Below are 20,376 nucleotides of genomic sequence, written 5' to 3'. Positions count from 1 at the left end.
ACTGAAACAAAATGCGAGTGCGCGTAAAATACGAATATCAATATGTGTTAATAGGTGACATTGTTGCGCTTTCAGGTATCACAGTTAAACCGCATGAAATTCCTCTACATATGACCGATGATAAACAAAATCGTCGTCGTATCGAATATGCTATTGCTAACGAGGCTGATGCGTATGTTCATGAACAAGAACGTAGTCGTCGTGTCACAAATACCATTGCTACAACACTAAAGCACTGGAAATCAATAACTTGAATTACATGGCAATCATTACACACACAAGCCAGGCACATGCAATAGACCACTTTGATCAAATATTATTTCGAGAATTTCATCACTGACACAACGCTCAGGTATCTAGGGAGTAAAAGTGGGTATTGTTTTTAATCCGCATTTAATTATGCTTAAATGATCCGTGATTGTCCTTTCGATGGAACTGGAAGTTCCAAAGTTCGTGATCACTGGCGCGCATAGAGGAGTTGCACACAGCGTTGGTACGATGGCCATTTAATAAAGCAAGCAGTAGAATCAGTCTCAAAGGCACCAATTAGTGGCTTTCCAAAACTTATGAAAAAAGACATGATGTTTAGACTCTAACAACTACATGTTTATTTATTAATGATTCAAGGGAAAAAATCATGTTCAATTCGTGCGCATAACAGCGCCAAATGTTGGACATTTAATATAATATGCACGAACATGATAATGCAATGAAATATAAGAAAGAACTTTAAAGTACAGAGATTTATGATTTAAAGTGATCTCACACAATGAAATCAAATGATTCACGTAGACATTGACAATTTTCACACAAATAATGATATGGTTCGATTAAATATGATATGCTTTACTCAAGTTGTAAAATGTTGCGTTTCACTAAGATAGTGAAATATATGAAATATAGTATGCTTTACTCAAAATAGTAAAATGTACGAGTTTTTCATTCAAATAATGAAATACGAAATATCTTCTCTGCCCCAACGCTATGTCGGGAGGTTGAGAAGCCGCCACCAATACCACCAATGGTCTGCCCCTCCTATAGTCTGCCATAGATCCGTTTAATATTTTGTTCTCTGCAAATTCGTTGGTCCAGAAGCTTCTTCCGGCCAATGTCCTCTCCATCAGCAGCACACTGGGTATAACAGAACCCAAATGAACCCACGGCTAAAAGACACCTACAATCCGGTGCATATATGGAGATATGGTATATCACTCCGTCACTCTTCCAGTACAACACTTGGCTACCAGTCAATCCACCATCAGGCAATCAATCATCCAATCAATCAGCTGAAAATATATCCAAATCCGCTACTACAAATGACACGATCATATATAATAACATGTAATTACGTCATGGACTAAACTTGATTTAATTATTTTATACAAATTATATATAAGGGGACAATTATACAAAGCTATAAGCAGTTCAGAAGTGAACCTGTGTCCAATAATAATTTTATAGTACTTACCATCCCTAACAAATGCAACGGTATTGTGAATATAAATGGTTCTGTTAAATCACCTACAAGTTAATTAGGAAATAGACTATACCACTGCAGTATACGAAACAAGTCGGAGTTACCAAAATACAAAATAAACGTGGTAGTACAATAATTATATTCTATAATACAAATAGGAAACTAATATATAATTCACATACCTCTACAGCTGGAGATTGCGAGTCCTTAAAGTAGGCTGCTCACTGACAAGACTTCTCGTACTGTGCCATTTTACTATACGGTGAGGTAATTTATACACCGACTATGTAGCTTTACATCGTATGTACGCTTGAGGAATATCGGTTTTCCCAACGCAAGCACGTCGCTCGTGCAGCATAGGTTGACCCGAACTTACTGTTTCGAAATAATACGCGATATACAAAATTCACCCTCGGGTAACGTAGTACACAATAAACGAAATCCGAGTACATGTAGTAAATAAAGCGATAGATTTATACAATTCCGTGACTCACGTACGAAATCCCGAACTGTATTTGCGATTGGGAATGCGTGTATTTAAAGTCCATTGTATTTCGCAAAGAGCTTGGACGGCTCCATATATCCAGATGAATACATATTTGGGCACAAAATCCGCACATGAATTTGAAAAAGTCCTCGTCAAGACCAGTTGCATAACATAAATTGTAGGCCATTTCAGAGATATTTTTAAATGTGCTTTGAAAATTGAAATTGACTGAGTTGGGAAATTTTCATTTATCGCTTCAATATATTTATTTCACAAATTGGAGATAGCTTTAGCGAAACCAACAAATATATACAATGTCATCTATAAGGTCGAGAGTTTTGTTTTAAATCCTACTCCAGAAGGGTTAGAGTCTTAGAAAAAGGAAAAGTTTCTTAAGCTTGTCAGGCATAATAATCTCTCTGAGGCAAAAGCCTTTTTTTAAAACAAAGTAAGAGATAAAGGATATTTTAATTTAATATTTGGTGGAAAAGAAATCCGTGGATTCTGCTGGTTGATTGGTAAGTCTGTATCTTGTTTTGATATGACACTATACTAATTACATTAAATTGCAGATGGAAATAGAGTTAAGAAAGCTTCAGAAGGAAATGGTGAAAACCTAAATGCAAAATGCAACGAGAGAGAGAGAGAGAGAGAGAGAGAGACAGAGACAGAGAGAGAGAGAGAGAGAGAGAGAGAGAGAAGAAGAAGAAGAAGAAGGTATGGAAATGCATTATCAATTCAAAGAATTGGAATTAGCAGGCGGAGCACGATATCCCCATATCCTTAACACACATGTTCAGGTTTTGATGCTACCAGAAATAATAATAGATTAGCGCGCTCTTTTCAAGAAAAAGTAATTTAATAAATTCATTTAATTGAGAAAACTGATGAAAACGTGAAATGGCCAAGAGAGCATTGAACTTTGTAATTTACAGAGTGTACTTACTGGCAAGGCTGGAGAAGTCTGCCAAGTCAACAAAGTCGTATTGTGCTGTAGTTAAGGAATGTATCTTGAACGGTTATAAGCTGGTACCGGAGTCATATCGACAAAGGTTTTAGGAACTGTGGAAATAAAACTGTAAACGAACTTGTGTTGAATTTGCAAAGGAAAAACAACAACTATTTGATATGGATATATTTCTCTCAAGTGTGTCAATCTGGCCTCAGACCAAGTCTCGGGACCTGTGACTATCTGAGAAGTGACTTCTTTGCCTATTGAGGGTATTCATTTATTACTAGGCAATGACCTATCTGGAGATAAGGTCGTGGTTAGTCCATTTGCAACAAACAAGCATTGTTTTTAAAAAAGATGATTATATTGAGAATGAAATTCCTGATGTATATCCTTCTAGTGAAGTTACCAGAGCTATGGCAAAAAGAGCTCTTGAGAATCATGTTGCTCAGGAAAGTATCCCTTTAGCTGGCACATTTATTGGTCAATATGTTGATGATGTCGCTTTTGCTCCTATTATTGACTAATCAGATATTGATACAGTTATCCTTTTGTTTTACTACTCATTATCTTTATAATAATCAGGGTGATCAAAGACAATAACTCTTTGTTTAACAGGAACATTATCCCGAGTTCTGTTGTTTCAGTGTGCCATTAGCAACCTTCAAGCCACAAAAGTCCGAGTTTGTTATTTTGGGGAAAATTTGGTCCTTATGAGAAAGTGTAAATCATCTATCCGCTGGTGACAAGTGGTCAGTGAGCTAACAGAGTATCGTTCCGAAGTCAAATCGGCAGGAACGTCTTAGTGTAGCCCATTAAACTCTCTTGGCGGGTCGACTGGGCGTCAATAAGACTAATTACAAGATCTTGAGTCACTTATATTGGCCGAAAATTGTGATTTAAAAAAATACTATAGATCTTGTCACACTTGTCAAATGGTAGGAAAACCCAATTAGAAGATACATAGGGATCATCTGCAACTTATGTCTGCATTTGACGAACCATTTAGCAGAATAACGATGGACTGTGTTAGTCCCTTATCTGAGACTAAGTCAAGTAATCTGTACGTGTTGACTATAATATATGCGTCCACAAGATTTCCACAGGCAATTCCTTTGAAAAATATTAAAACTAACACCACAGTAGAAGTTTTGATAAGGTTTTCACACACGTTTTGGCTGTGCTCTCTGATCATCGGCCAAATTTTATATCTGGAATTTTCCATAAAGTTATTCATTAACTGGGCATCCAACAGTTGTAATCTTCTGCCTATCACTCGGAAATTCATGGGACTGTGGAGAGATTTCATCAAACTTCGAAGTTTGTGATGCGATCATTTTCCTTTGATACAGGAAAAGATTAAGATGGTGTTCATCAGCTGTTGAGTGCTGTTAGGGATTCAGGGTTTTAGTCCCTTTGAACTGGTTTTGGACATAATATCTGTGGACAACTTAAGTTATTAAACTATGAACTTCTTTCAATGAAGATTTAAAGATTAATCTTATAGAATACTTCTCCGATTTGAAATATGTTCTGAAAGGCTTGTGAAGAAGCTACGACTAATCTTCCCTCTACTCAGTCAAAAATGAAATTAAGATATGCCAGAAATACAAGTGAAAGGAGTTTTCAGACTGGTGAGTTCTGGCTCTCGATCTTGCCCATACCTCAAAAGCCTCTTCCGGGCTCAGTGCTATAAAGTATATGACTTGAATGACATTATTAATATTCCTGGGAGGTGGAAACGGCAAAATCTTCATCATATACATAGGTTAAGGGAGTATGTTAGTAAAGATAGCCTTGTTAATCATTCAAATTCCGCTCACGGAAAGATCAAAGGAAATTTTGGCATTCTTAACCCCAGATGGACTTATCAATATAAAGTGAAGCCACTTGGTATGGAAGGTTCACCTTCAACTTTCCAGCATTTAATGAACAAGATACTGTGACATATTCACTGATGACTTCATTATCTACAACACCTATAAAGATCACTTGGAAAGGATTGGGAAATTGATAAGACTTAGTGATGCAAAATTGATAATTAATCATGTGTCTTTGACAAATATGTAAAAGAAAGCTTTATTGTATAAATCGTTCTTTTTGTTTATCAGGAGAGGTGTTATGTATATTTAATATATCCTGTGTGTTTGACATTAATCCATGATTGAGGGTAGAGTTTATGACTATTTAAGATGCAACCATTCACCAAGTTTCATGATTCTAGTTAGGATAGAATGTATAAATGCAGAACCTAACCAAAGCAAGGAAAAGATTAAATTGAGGTCAGAATGAGAATCTTGTGTTGAGTTTGATAGTAATAAAGATACACAGCAACAACTGTATGATTACAGCATAAATGCTCCTAAGAAATGAACATAAAACACAACATTTAACCAAAGTCAGTGAAGTGTACAATACGGTTGATATTGATGTACACCTGAAGTGAGGTTATGTCCATGAAGATGCATCCCAAGTTTATGGTATAGTAGTAGTACAAAGAGAGATGCACAAAATCATAGTTTAAAGAGTACAATAGTAACTGTGTGTGTGTGTGATTTGGACTTTTTAAGGTAGCTTTAAAAAAAAAATTCAGTCATATTGCTATGATGTCTGCAGTGTGGCAGTTTATAGTGATGTCTAGCACTGGGGCATCATGCCACAGACATATAGCATGATGTCCCACCCAGTCACATTATCCTGACACCAGGCCGACCAGTCCTAACACTAACATCTTAATGCTGAGCGTCTAGCGAGGCAGCTGTTAGTACCATCTTTGTAAGTCTTTGGTAGGACTCAGCTGGGGTTTGAACCCATGACCTCCCACATCGGAGGTGGAAGCTCTAAGCACTAGGCCACCAGAGCAGTCCAAGAGTGGTTATAAGGTACACCCCAAAACGTTAACCTGAAGCCAGCAAAATGTGAATTGTTATGTCACAATGACATTTTTTTGTGGCCAATGGTGTAATATGAATAGAGAGGAATACAATCTTTAAGTTAGATGTTTCTAGCATAAACAGAATTTGAGAAATAAACACAATTTTAACTTGTCAGTAAATATAGGAATATAGGTTAATGACCTACTTCTGTGATGAGAGTGTATTATTAGAGTGATGAGAGTGTACTATTTCATGAAGATGCATCCTCCCCTCACCAACTTTCATGAATCTAGGCATAACAGTTTATATATATATATATATATATATATATATATATATATATATATATATATATATATATATATATATATATATATATATATATATTCATACATACATACATACATACACACACACACACACACAGAGTCAAACTGGTAAACAGTGAATCATTTCAATTTTCATATATCTTGCAACCTCACTGGTCATATGGGTGCCACCGATCTCTTTGCAACAATCTCTCATCTCTCTCCATTTTGTCCTGTTCTTCACTGCTACTTTGTAACGTCCATGCCTGACCACTCTTTGATTTTACATTGCCATCTCTTCTTCTGTCTGCCTCATTTTCTCTTTCATCTCATTGTGCCCTGTAGGATTGTCTTGATGTGACCATACCATCTTAGTTTGTGTTATTTTACAGCAGTGAGCAGATCTTTATATAGTCGAATTTAACCTTGGATCCTAATGTGCACATGTTCATTAAAGACATGGTCTAAGTATGAAATTTGTTCAGGATCTTTTGATAACATATCATCTGTAAAGCTGGGATTCTTCTATCTAGTTCTGCTATCAGGATCCATATCTCACATGCATAAAGTAATAAGGAAATGACAAGGGAGTGCATAACATTCTTGTACCTAAGAATAATGTTACTGTCCTTTTAAATAGGCTTCAGCCTAGCCAGTGAACTTGCTGTCTGTGCAATCTTGGGAAAAACCTCAGGATTTGAACTTTCATCAGAGGTTATAGCACCTAGATACTTGAATCTTGTCACTGTGCCTAACTTCTGTCCATTTCGATGTCACTTGGGTTGTCTGTCAATAGTTTGGTTTTTTCAGCGCTGATCTCCATCACATTCCATATTAATGCTTGGTTGAGACAGTTCGCTAAGGTTTCCAGTTCTTGTTCATCTCGTGCTAAGCCATCAATATCATCAGTCAAGCACAGGTTGGTGATTGTTCTGCCTCCAACAGTGACACTGCCCTAACAGTCTTCCAAGGCACTGGACATGATCTTTTCCAGGTAGATGTTGAAGGCAGTGGGTGAGAGAAGGAACCCGTCTGACCACAACTTTGGTTCTGAACCAATTACCTATATTGCCATTGACGAGAACTGCGCTAGTGACCTTGTCATACCGGTTTTATATGATGCTGATTAGTTTTGCATTTATGTTGTATATCTGCATGGTGGCCCACAGAGCTGCGTGCCATACCCTACCAAAAGCCTTCTTGAAGTCAGTGATGACATGAGAGAGATCTTGTTGATGCTGTAGTAATTTTTCACATAGGATTATAAGACTGATCATAGGAAAGGCAAAAATGGCAGTTGCACACAGGTGACCATTGTACAAGGTGACCATTAAATACAGGGCATGGCCACTGTGACCAGGTGACCACTGAACATGGGTAGTTATCTGAAGCACGCTCAGTTATAACACAAATTTGGATATAACAAAATCGTGTGGTTCCTGAAATTACACATACATGTATTTTTCTCATACACGAAAAAAACTTTCGTATAAGTACGAAAAAATGTAACAACTTTATTATCATTTTGGGGAAGAGACTGCATATGAATAATGCAAGATGATCATGACGTGACTCTTGAAATTTTATATGTATTTTTCTTGTACATCAAAAAGTAATTTTTTCTTCTTAAAATTATGAAAAATAATGCATAAAAAGTTTATTCTGGGATCACGTAGTCTTTGCCAATGTCACAAACTTGGATTTCTTTCCTTATTGGTGGCAAAATTCACCATGTGGCGATTTTTTTGTTGTTGGCGACATTGTTGGCTGTTTAAACTTGTATATACAACTATTGGTTTAGAGTGGAGAAATTCAGAGGCTCCATGAAAGTAAGCTGCAAACTGGATATAATATACACCGATATTTATCTGTTGTTACACAAATTCTTTGTCCATATTGACAAACCACCTAAACAGTGCATTGTTATATCATAATCCGCTTATCTTGACATCTAGCATGAGTACTGTATGTTGTGAGATATCTGCTTGTTTCTTGTTGACATTTCTGGTAATGGAGATCAACTGGACTAGGCATCATCTCGTAATCTATCTTTCATCTGAATTTTGGCCGCTCGCTAGTAATTAATATATTTACAAAGACTGAAATTTGTATGTGGATGGTGAGTAAAATTCCTCTTCTTTTCACTCAGAATTACATCTGTTAGAATACTCACATTTTCTGTAATAATCCCTGTCATCAGACCAATTATTTGATGTTGCCGCCACAATAAGAAATGGGCATTTCTTTGGTTCTCCAAGGCTGTCCTTTAGCGGTGACTTCATTAGCACATGCACCCTTCATCAAAGAAAGCCGACTACAATCTTACAATATAAACAAAGAATTTTTCTTCAAAGGAAGTCAGTACCAAACTTAAAAGAAATGGAATCTGATGGATTTTTTCATTTTCCGTGACTGGAACACATTAATTGTGCCATGAAAGTTTCCTTTTTGCAGGGAAAAAGTTTATGCTTACGACACTACCAATGGCAGCTAATAGAACGCAAACTAACTTTTACCTACTTGGGACGCACTGAACAGTAAATGTGCTTCATCATTCGTTACGTGATTGTGCTATGTTTTTCCACTGAATTCAGACCAATATGACCTGATGAAATTATTGAATATTTTAAATCTGTGTGTGTGCATATTTTCAATGGAATCACTTGTATTGTAGATACAATGTATGTGATGAGATTCGCGAGTGAGTACACGGTGTTGATACTCTATTCATGCTATACGTTAGACATGTACATATAATCAGTATTCACATACATGCACCAATTCATGGTTCTCTAAATAAAGAAAACTATATGCATTCTCTGTTTTCCCTACAGGTGTCTTTCTCAGTTAATATGCATCGATTTAAGATGGTAAATGTGCCAGTGAAGCACATATTTTACCGCCCACATTTAATACCCAACATCCCCCACAATTTTTATGGGGTACATGCATCATATTCTTCAGCTGCCTTGGTTGCTTATAACATAGTTCGGTCTATGACAGTCGGGTTCTATGACTACCAACTACCATGTTATAGCGGGGTCACACTGTGTGTGTGTGTGTGTGTATATATATATTACCATCATACAGGTTAGAGCTTGTTTAATTCATGCTCTACTGAGATTAAAACCCAGGTCTACAACACCTACTGCCTACACTGCATCCACATTCCATCATGACTAAGCACACATTGTCAAAAATTGATGCTACAAAGTTGGTGATATATGCAGTCATGCGTAGCAGACACATTCGAAGGTATCCTAGGAATTAATTCTCATCTCTGTACACAGTCATTTAGATTCCTATGAAAGAAATCAAAGTATAGAGAATTACAAATATACACTGAACAGAAAGGAAAGTGCTATCCGTGCATTCTCCAGAAGAATGCTTGATAATACTAGGCATAATTAATATTTAAATAGAAGCATTATCAAACATTCTTTTGGGGAATCCAGGGATAGCACTTACCATTCTGTTTGGTGTATATTTTTAATTCTCTCTCTACACACACACACAAACACACACTCAAGCACTCACACAGTGACCACGCTTTTGGGAAAAACTTACCCGAACTTAAAACTTAACTTGACACTTGTTTGCAGAAAGGGAAGTGGTTAGTAATAGAGATGGAATCACTTGTATTTTAGATTCAGTTTGATGATTCTAGAGCTAGACAAAAAAACTTGAAACTCATGATTATACCAAAGTCAATGAAGCATGAAATAAATATAGGTCACAGTGACTACTAATGTGGTGTCAGTGTAGTGCTCATCAAGATCCATACCCTCAACCAAGATCCATGATTCCAAGTATAACAGTATTTACAAAAGTGCAAAAAGTTTAGCTAAACCCAAAAATTTAACCAAGAATGTATAACTAATGTCCATGTTTGTCCTGCATCTGTGCAGATGCCATCACAGGAAGGGAGGGCAGTCAAATTGCTTATCTCTACTTTATAAAGTGGAGCTAAAAAGTAAGCCATTGGGATGCCTTATTCAATGAATGAAATACAGAAAATCTGCAAATCTCAAACGTGACATGAGGCAATGTTTATAATCCATATTACTGATCCATCAAGGATAACACTTTCAATCAGAAGACAGTATGCCATCTTAGACCTTGCTTCACAACAAATTTAATTAGCTGAAGAGAAAAAAGAAATGCGACTGCTAAAGTTCAAAAGCTAATGGAATGCATATTCTTATCAACAACCATAACTAGAGCTGTAATATTGGGCCCAAATCTGCTGGTCAAACTAGACTTGCCATGATGAAAGAACAAGGAGTGTTAATGAGAATTAATAAGCCAAATCCTTAAAACACAAAAACAACAAAAAGTAAGATTTAAAACATTTAATTGATGTTTATAAAATCTATAGCTTAATGACATGACTGGTTTAAAATAATTCATAATTCACAATGAGTTTATATGGAAACGTAATCTCAATAAAATCTTGCATCATATTGTGCATGATAGTTGTGATGGACGCATGTTTCACTTCAATATGAATTTCATCAATTATATATCTGATTTCATTAAATTTCAAATTCACAAATACAAGGTGGCGTATGCATGCAACAACTTCCAGAACTTTAAAAAGTAGTTTTTATTAATTTATTAAACAATCAAATATAATCAGTAACAGCATATTATTTAAAATGTTTTCATGTTTATGAACATAAAAATATCTTTAAACACCATGTCCAATCTTTTACTACATCACCATAACATGGTTTCAAAACTGCTTTCACTCACATTACATTGAAAGTGGTGGATGAAAATAGAAAATCAAAATGGAAATCAACCAATTCCGTCTTTCTAATTTATGCGGTAGTATGTATTGTTAGTGCAAAAAAGGCACTTGTGACATTAATATCTTCAACTGTACTAACGTCCTGTGCATAACATAGCTAACAAGAATACAGGGCAGAAATAATAAAATTTTCCATGGCACACGTGTATCTGCTTGGCATTATTTTATTATATGAACACCATCTAGAATGTTATACTGTCTGCTTATATAAATATGACTTTTGTGTACAAGCAGCCACTACATTTAAATTTTATGAAAATGTGAATATTTGTACATCATTTTATATAGTATTTACAAATTCTGGTTAGTACAAATTACAAGGATATTTTCAAAATAATGGCGGCTCTACAATAACATGAATTCAATCAATCTGTGCATAACTATGCAAGGAACAGTGCATACAGAAAGCCTGCTAATGTCTTTAATGGTTATTTGTTCTATCAAGTATTTAAACTATTGGAAATACAAAATATCATGGACTAAGTGAATAAAACAAGATGTTTGAAACAACTAGAAATAAAAAGTTATAATTTCTTTGGACTACAAGAATAAATGTTTGTTTGAAACAGCAATGATCACTAATCCTATCTTCTATATTCTTATGGTGTTATCTGTATAGTGAGGCATGAATATTGTATTATAATTGTGATATTATTAAAATTAACAAATTATAGCAATTGAAGGAAATTACTTCAGTACTACTGGAAATAGGCATCGAAGCTAACTTACCCATTAGGCGAAAAGGACACTTGAATGTGAAAACATTATTATGAGGGAAAAATGCCAAAAATGACAAAATATGCAGTCAAAATAAACTTTTATTTGCTGCCTAAGGGAGTTGATTCACAACATTCAGCAATTTGTCAAGTAAATATTCATCAATCTATTTTACAATTTTATAGTAATATTTCCATATCTGTCAAAATATGTTATGACAGTCTAAAATCAAATATCCATTCAAATTTAAGCTGTGGAATACATGTACATGCATCATAAGTTACAATCACTTGAAAAATGTATATTTACACATGTACAGGTAAATATCAATCAGTACCTGCTCTCTCAACACATACCTGTATCTACATACTATACATTGTCATTTTACACGTTTATTAAGGTTATCTTATTCACTGTAATATTAAGTTTATCTTGTCTAACATTTATTGATATCTTTAAACAACCTAACAAATCACTGGGTATGTGAATAAGCCCAAGTCAGGTATCATAATAAATACAAATTCATTTCTGAGTACAGATATTTAAAACATAAAATTATGCTACTGTGTAACATAAAATCTAGAAATGTTCTTTCTTTAACTATGACCTTTAAAAAAAAATCACTAAGCTAATCAAAAGTAAATAAAATATAGAAAACAAAATATTTTGTAAAATAAATCTGTACAGAAATAACCACTAAGGTAATTATAGATGTTGTATCGATTTTATATTCTACATACTCTCACTTCACAATCATATATATATAATTTCCCATGCTGGTAATTGATGAATTCGTTCTAAAAAGCCACATGGCCACATTTAAACTTGTAAAATGTACAGCATCCTTTGCAATTACATTGAAGCCAACAGTAATCCATACTGTAAAATTATTCCCATGATTAGCACCAATTGGGTTAGTCAAAACCATGTACCGTATATACTGGCCTCTAAGTCAAGTCCAACTGCAAAATAACAAAGACCCTGATATGCTTGTGCATAGTGCCTTTTGCTGATCAGGTCTATGTTGTTTGTTCTTTGACATAAAAAAACTGCATCGACCCATATCTACCAGTGCATTATGTGATGGCAGAGCTGGGTCTATACAGTTTGCAACTGGATCTGACTTGAATGCGAGCATATATGGTAGATCTATAATCTCATTGTAAAAAAACCAAATGAACAATGGAAGTCAAACTAAAGTTAGAACACACAGAATGAAGTGATGCAATGTCTACAGTAAAATTCTTCTGATGCATTTCAGTTTCAGCTTGAAGAAGTTGTTGTTGTTAGAGGGTTTAACGCCATTTTTCAGCACATGATAGGCTATACATGGTGGCCAGTATTAATGGTGGAGGAAGAACCTGGGAAAACCCTGGAAAGAACCACTGACCCACGAGAAGCTACCAGCAAGCTTTCTCACATATCCACCTTGGCCGAGCCCGAGACTTGAACCCATGCAGACAGAGGTGACATGGCAGTGATCCGTATTTTAGACCACTCGGCCCCTCAGGGCCCCCTAGCTTGAAGAAGAGATGCATTGGTACTAAGTGGAGATACATGTACAGTTGCCAATTTTAATATCTTTATCAAGCATGACAACGAATTACAAAGCAGACCATCTGAAGAGACAGCAATTTATATTTTAATTACATTAATTACTTCCACATCTAACAAGTTCAAAATATGCTTTCATGAAGATTGACTTCTACCAACAAAAATGCAGCACTCTGCATCATTTGTAAAAAGGAAACTTAAACAAACATACAAGAGGTTTTTCTATCAATTTATCATAAATTCTGTGTATAATGTACTGTAAAATCAGCTTGCATGTGTACTAAAACTACTATAGCCTGAACAGACAAAATTCATAAACCTCACCATATTCATCTGCGTATAATGCAAACCCAATTTCAAACAACACAAACCCAGATCTGCCTTCCCATGATGCATTGGTATATCAGAGTTTGATGCTGCTTGTCACTGGGTGTGCTTTTATACAAGCATAAACAAGTTATTGTTCCTTAGCCTTCTTATTAAAAAGAGGATCTTGTTTTAAATATTGCATGGCACTGTAATAATAATCTGAAACCTGGATATTAAATTTGTACCTTTTGTATAGTGATTGGTCTTTGATTTAGGAAATTTGTGAAACCTGAATTTTAAAAAAATAATTCTTAAAATGGATTTCATCAGACTAATGCCAGGAAGTCAAAAATTTTAAACTGATGTACATATCGGCTTGATATGCTGCACTAAAAATGAAATATAAAAGCCAACAAATTAATAATGCAAAAATAAGTCAGCAGATAGACAGACTAGCTGTTGACAAAAGCATATACATTTTATCGTGTGGAAAATAAAAAATTAGCCGTACAACCTGCTTTGGCACAATGAATAAAAGCTGGACAAAAATATGTAAGAATCGAAATGGCACTTTTTATTGACTGATCATACTCTGAATTTAGTCACTCCATCTACAGGACTACAACTGACCAATGGCCTTGGCAAATATCACCAGTGTCATCTCTTAACCTACCAGATAATGGCTGATAGTTTCAGGAAAAACACTGTAATAAATTTTACAATTCTTAGAAAAGGCTTTTTCCAAAACAGAAAAAAATATTTGGATATGGTACCCCTATATGTCTGGATATTGTACCCCTCTATGACATTCAATGACCCCTGACAGTAATATTGTTTGAACAAAGCCAGTAACAATATAACACTGGGGTATACATATTTTAAGAAGAAAAAACAATGCATTTAAAAAAATGGTCTAGTCCTGATCTGTGTTCAATTCCATCATCTCATGTACCATTTATACTCACTTACAAGACAAGTCCAAATGCAAAGTGCTCAAACTGAGATCTGCAATCAGATAATGCTTTGGCAGATCTCCCGTCTGTGTTATATGTTAGAAGTAATCACTAGAACAAACAATACAGGCCCTACTCTGCAGATGAATTATGGTACAGCAGACCAGGCTCTTTGTTTTTTTGCAGTCTGACTTGACTTATAAGTGACTGCATATGGTAGCCAATAGCAATTGGGTGAGGATGTAAAGAGAACACACTAGTGTGACTCTCCCATAGTAGCTAGCTTGAGACTTGAAGAATTTGTTTTTAATACAGCGAGCTCAAAGGCTTGAATTAGTTATACTTTAACATAATAGGTAATGCCCCAGTAAATGAATGCAATCTTTTGGTCAAACTTCACAAAAATAGTCCTTTTCTAAACACAGATATTTATAACCTAGCATGCCTCACAGGATGGAATCAATTATTAAAATATGACAATACCATACTTTTTTTTTTACTACTAACACTCATTACTGTCATTTCATTGTCACTTTTTTGGAATTAAATCAGTGTTAAAAATGAATCTTGCAAGTGTTTTATAACCAAATTGTCAGCATATGAGAGAGTGATTTAGTAAAAGCCTCCAAAGTGAAGAGCTCTCAAGACAGAAAAAAGGAGTTAGCTTTTCTTGTGTCCACATACATGTGATGGGAAATTGTTGATGACATTATCAGCGAGCATTATACCTCCTGTAAACTACTCAACTGATATCCACTGAGCGGACAGTGTAGATACCATGCTGAATACAGGATGCAGATAAACTGCAAAATGACCCATACAAAATATGGACAAAGCAATCAGAACAGTCCTCCATTCCTATCTTTTCATGGAGAACACTCTCAAAAGTAATTGTTTTATACGTGAACATGACAACCTACTTTGTCTCTTTTCTAAATGCTTACATGTAATAGTGCTCATTCACACACTTTGCAAATGAAGCCACCTGCAGCATTCAGTAGTATAATCCCCCCAACCAACCAACCCTTCATCACGATCAAAAAGAACACGCAAACTTAAAGTCAAACACTTAAGGTCAACAAGATGCATGATCTACATTATACACTGAACTGAAGATGCAGTCTTCATTACAACCAATACAGGTTAATTTTTTCAAGAAATATCACACCAACATGACCTACATCCTAGCTTTTATGTCCACAAGTCTTAACATTCAACGATGTTGCAATATGTGCTGGAAATGATACAAATCCAGACCCTTTATTCATTCATACCCAACCTGAAATTCATTTGTTATCTCATATCTCTAACAATTTCTGATGGCTTTCCCTTTCTACCTAATCACCCAATGGTGTCTTCACAAAAGATGGCCAACTGACCATAAAAACAAGTGGGCAGTTGTCAGAGAGTGGTCCTTGAAGTTTGTGAAATGGTAAGATTTTCTTCATTCACTCCATTTTCTTCATCTGTCATCACAGTAACCAGACCACCCATTGCCTTTCCAACTTGACCAGCCATCTGGAACAGGTCCCCGACATTACTAGCGCCGCCTGAAGACAAAAGTGGTTAGTGATAACATTCAACTGTCTTAGTCAAGTATGAAAAATTCATATACAAGGCCATACCATTTACCAATATTTTTGTGTGCACATTTTTTACAATAACAAAAAGATGTCATTTAATCTAAATGTAACGGAAATAATTAGCAACTGAACCTTCCCCCCTTTAAACCTGTTCAGCTTACTGAACAGATGACAGCTATTATAATGTGCATGCCATATATTGCTCAACTTGCAATTGTGCATTTGCAATAAATCTTTTACTGCTTGTATTATGCAAAATATTATATTATTATGTCATCTGTTCAGCAACCAATTCTTGTCCATTTCTAATTTTTCCTATAATGCCACATTTCATATGACAATCACATATACTTTAAGATCAATAGAAAAAGTCCTAACTATCCTGTAATCTTAAAAAAAGATGTGGCAAGTGTTTAAATGATCCAATTGATATTTTGATTACTGTATGTCTCAAGTCTTGTTGTCAAAAAACAATTGTTGGATACTGTAGATATCAAATTTAGTTATTTGCTTTGTTGAAAGTTTCTTTTGTGACTCGATGAACATCACAAACTTTATCATCTCTTTGCTCAGATGGTTTAACAGCTTCCTTAGTTCATCCACTCATAAATAAAAACCTGCACCATATGCTACAGGAACTTAATTATAATAAAACGTAGTTCCTAACTCCTAATACTAATTTTAGATACACATGTCTGTGCAGTATGAAGATTTGCAGTATGGAAAATACTGCATGATTCTGTCAATGTAAAGATAATGGAAAAACAATCAGTGTATTACACTAATAATAAATTATAATTTAATTGTAACGAGAATTTCTTAATAAATGAATGACAGCCACAAGCATTTTTGTTTATACAATGACCAATTCTGTGCACATTTTCAGGCAATAAACTAAAAGAAGCTTACAGTTTAGCCCTATTCATTTAACATATTTGTGCTCTGAAGTTCTGTTCTGACAGCACAAATGGCAAAAGTGGAGGCCAAATCTTGAAAAATGTCTCACATAGTTGGCAGTATATACTGAAATTGTTGCACTGCTCCGAGTCTAACTGCTTTATCAGTTCTATATTAACTCTGAATCCTTTATCCGGAAGAAGTAAATCCAAGCAAAATCTACTGCTTACTTTTTCAAAAACTTTGCAAACCATTTCAGTTATCTGAAGATCAATGGTACCCAGGAACAAAGAAACTGCATCAATTTCTTTAATGAACTAAATGTCTAATCACATTCAGCCTAATGTGATAACAATCCATTTCAATCAAGAAACTTAACTTTTAGTTCAAACAAATTCAGCATTCTTCGACTACCACTGCCCTTCAACCAAGTGAAATGGTGATCCCTAACAGCAACACTGTACAGAAGCAAAACAGGTAATTTCTGTATTTAAATAAAAATCAGGCATGAACAATTCATTAAAATTTGAACCCAATCCTTCTTCTTCCGTGATTATGCCTGCACCAATTCAAAGCATTTGTGTGAAAGTTACAAACCATGTAGGATTTTCACACACATATTCTAGATGAAACCTGGTCACATAATGAGCTGATGATATTGTTTGGAAAAGAATATTTGATAAAGTTACACTGATGTCTACATTAGATATTACAGACAAATGAACTACTATGTATTCTACCCTGCATTAAGTAGTGAGGCGGTATGTTGGTTAAAATGAAATCTATCTATACTCCAACTTGCCTCTAGGTCTGTCTGTGCTAACAACACTCATCTCTCCAAGAATGCCATCATCTTTTACAGAGCCATCTGTCAAAGAATAATGAATTCAAACATGTTTTCAACCTATAAATGTGGTAATTATCACTAATCAGATTACACACCGAGACACACACTACTTTTGGCATGCATTCTTGTACTACGATTTAAGTGATGATTTTTATGAATTATTTCATAATGTAATATATTCCAGCTGGTATAGAAAACAAGGGAGAAAATATGAAAAATGCAAACGTTTAAGAAAATTAGAATGTCAAAGTAAGAAACTGAACTTGTGAAAGCAGTACCTACTGTCAACAAATAACCTTATCATCTAGGATGGCAATCCAGTTGTACATCGTATGATATAATCTGTCAAACTGTCATTTATAACCATGCTGTTCATGATGTTGTAATATCTTAAGTGTTCAATGACACAGTCAAAGCCAAGCTTTACACCTTTCTAGACATCTATTATCAAAGACTGTCAAGGCCTTGTATTACACTTTTGCAGTCTATTAAATAAACACAATTAATGCCTAGCACTACTTTTTCCAGTCTGTTAAATAAACACTATTAAGGCCTAGTACTACTTTTTTGCAGTGTAGTCTATTAAATCAACACTGTTAAGGCCTAGCATTACTGTTTTGCAATCTATTAAAAAAACACTGTTAAGGACTAGCACTACTTTTTGTTGTTGATGTTATAGGGTTTAACACTATTTTTCAGTACATTATAGGCTACACAAGGCGGCCAGTATTAATGGTGGAGGAAGAACCACCAACCCACGAGAAGCTACTGGCAAGCTTTCTCACATATCCACATTAGTTGAGCCCGAGACTTGAACCCATGCAGACAGAGGTTAAACCACTCGGGGCCCCCACTACTTTTTGTGTAGTCTATTAACTAAACACTTAACGCATACCACATTTTTTGTAGTCTATTAAATAAACATTGTCACGGCCTAGCATTACTGTTTTGCAGTCTATTAAATAAACACTGTTATGGCCTAGCATTAGTGTTTTGTAGTCTTTTAAACAAACCCTGTTAAGGCCTAGCATTACTGTTTTGTAGTCTATTAAACAAACCCTGTTAAGGCCTAGCATTACTGTTTTGTAGTCTATTAAATAAATACTAGTAAGGCCTAGCATTAATGTTTTGTAGTCTATTAAATAAACACTGTTAAGGCCTAGCATTACTGTTTTGTAGTCTATTAAATAAACACTGGTAAGGCCTAGCATTACTGTTTTGTAGTCTATTAAATAAACACTGGTAAGGCCTAGCATTACTGTTTTGTAGTCTATTAAATAAACACTGTTAAGGCCTAGCATTACTGTTCTGTAGTCTATTAAATAAACACTGGTAAGGCCTAGCACTACACTTTTTTGTAAATCAACAATGTTAAGGCCTAGCATTACTGTTTTGCAATCTATTAAATAAACAATGTTAAGGCCAAGCACTACACTTTATTTGTAGTCAATTAAATAATCTATTCAGGAGATGCAGCTGTACTCATTTCAAAGAAACTTAAAAAAATATTGAATCAATTTCAGAGAGAGAGAGAGAGAGCATTAGGGATGGAGTACATACTGTGATGTCCATTAACATTGGTGCTGGGTGTGGACTCCAGCTGGGGGGAGAATCTGTAGATCTGCGGTGTGACCCCCCGCTGTAAGGAACTGGCAGAAGAGGAGGGAGTTGTTTGAAACGAGGAGGACAAGGACATACTAGGATCTTGAGGCTGGAAAAGAGGCAATAACCAGCTATCATGCAGATTTTAAATAGGATGGTCAAAATTATTATAAACTATCATATACTCAAGATAATATTGCATTCTAGAATGAGGATTTTATTCATATGATAATGTACGACTAATAAACAAGATATGCATCAATGTAATAGGTCACCTTTATCTGCTTGCAGAAGACATGTCGATACTAAACTTTTAATGAAAATTACAACTACTGAATAAATTTACATATTTTAACATATGCACATCATCTGATCAAATCAGTCCTTTCACAGAACTTGCTGCCATTCATAGCTTCTAAATACCACCAGCATTTTTAGGATTTTTTAAGAGATCATTGCTGGATTATATAGACGTCTGCCTTCATCGTTGCTGTCTTTGATGATGTATTACTGGATTCAGGTTAGCTCTAGAAACAACCTGAATTTTCTTCTGAGAACTGAAAATGTCCTTTTTTGGTGTCTGCATTGGAACGTGGCAATGTACAGCTATAACAAGTCCACCAAGAAGTTAAACTGCTTCCTGTCTGCAGGTATATTTAGGCTGATGACTTCCTGTCAGAACTGCTCAAGACTGGTACTGTCTGGGTCTAGTGTTGTTTTAATGTCAGTGAGATTCCTCGCATTAAGCACAAATGCATACATTAATCCATAACACATTTTGTGACTGAGCCTAATTTACAGATATTTTTTCTGTCATCATGAATATCATTTACCAGTATTACAGATGAAGATGATGACCCAATTCATCCCAGGCATTACATGTAACAATTGAGGTTAGTGACATGTACTTTAGTCTGGGTTATATTCATATTTACAAGGATTAAATCAATGTCTGTGGTGTTTATATCAGTTTTTGTGATATTGTCATTCATGGTAGTGTC

General features: G+C 35.1%; 1 protein-coding gene across 7 annotated transcripts in view; it reads right to left on the bottom strand.

The window, feature by feature from the left end:
- Window positions 1-10,437: 10,437 nt before the first annotated feature.
- LOC149773699 (dystrophin-like) overlaps window positions 10,438-20,376 on the bottom strand; it is a 494,817-nt gene continuing 484,878 nt past the window's right edge. For all 7 annotated transcript variants that reach the window (XM_089946224.1, XM_089946223.1, XM_089946219.1 and 4 more), the window contains 3 exons: window positions 19,334-19,484; window positions 17,729-17,794; window positions 10,438-15,996 (listed from right to left, as the gene is read on the bottom strand). In XM_089946224.1, coding sequence (XP_089802350.1) covers window positions 15,848-15,996; window positions 17,729-17,794; window positions 19,334-19,484 — 366 coding nt within the window. In that variant the 3' untranslated portion in view covers window positions 10,438-15,847. The remainder of the gene's footprint in view (window positions 15,997-17,728; window positions 17,795-19,333; window positions 19,485-20,376) is intronic.

This window comes from Sinohyriopsis cumingii, unplaced genomic scaffold (genome assembly GCF_028554795.1).
Source record: "Sinohyriopsis cumingii isolate HCF-2022 unplaced genomic scaffold, ASM2855479v2 utg000622l, whole genome shotgun sequence".
In the NCBI taxonomy this organism is placed as follows: domain Eukaryota; kingdom Metazoa; phylum Mollusca; class Bivalvia; order Unionida; family Unionidae; genus Sinohyriopsis; species Sinohyriopsis cumingii.
The sequence above is the reverse complement of the archived record's forward strand: the minus strand, read 5'-3'. Positions and strand labels throughout refer to the sequence as shown.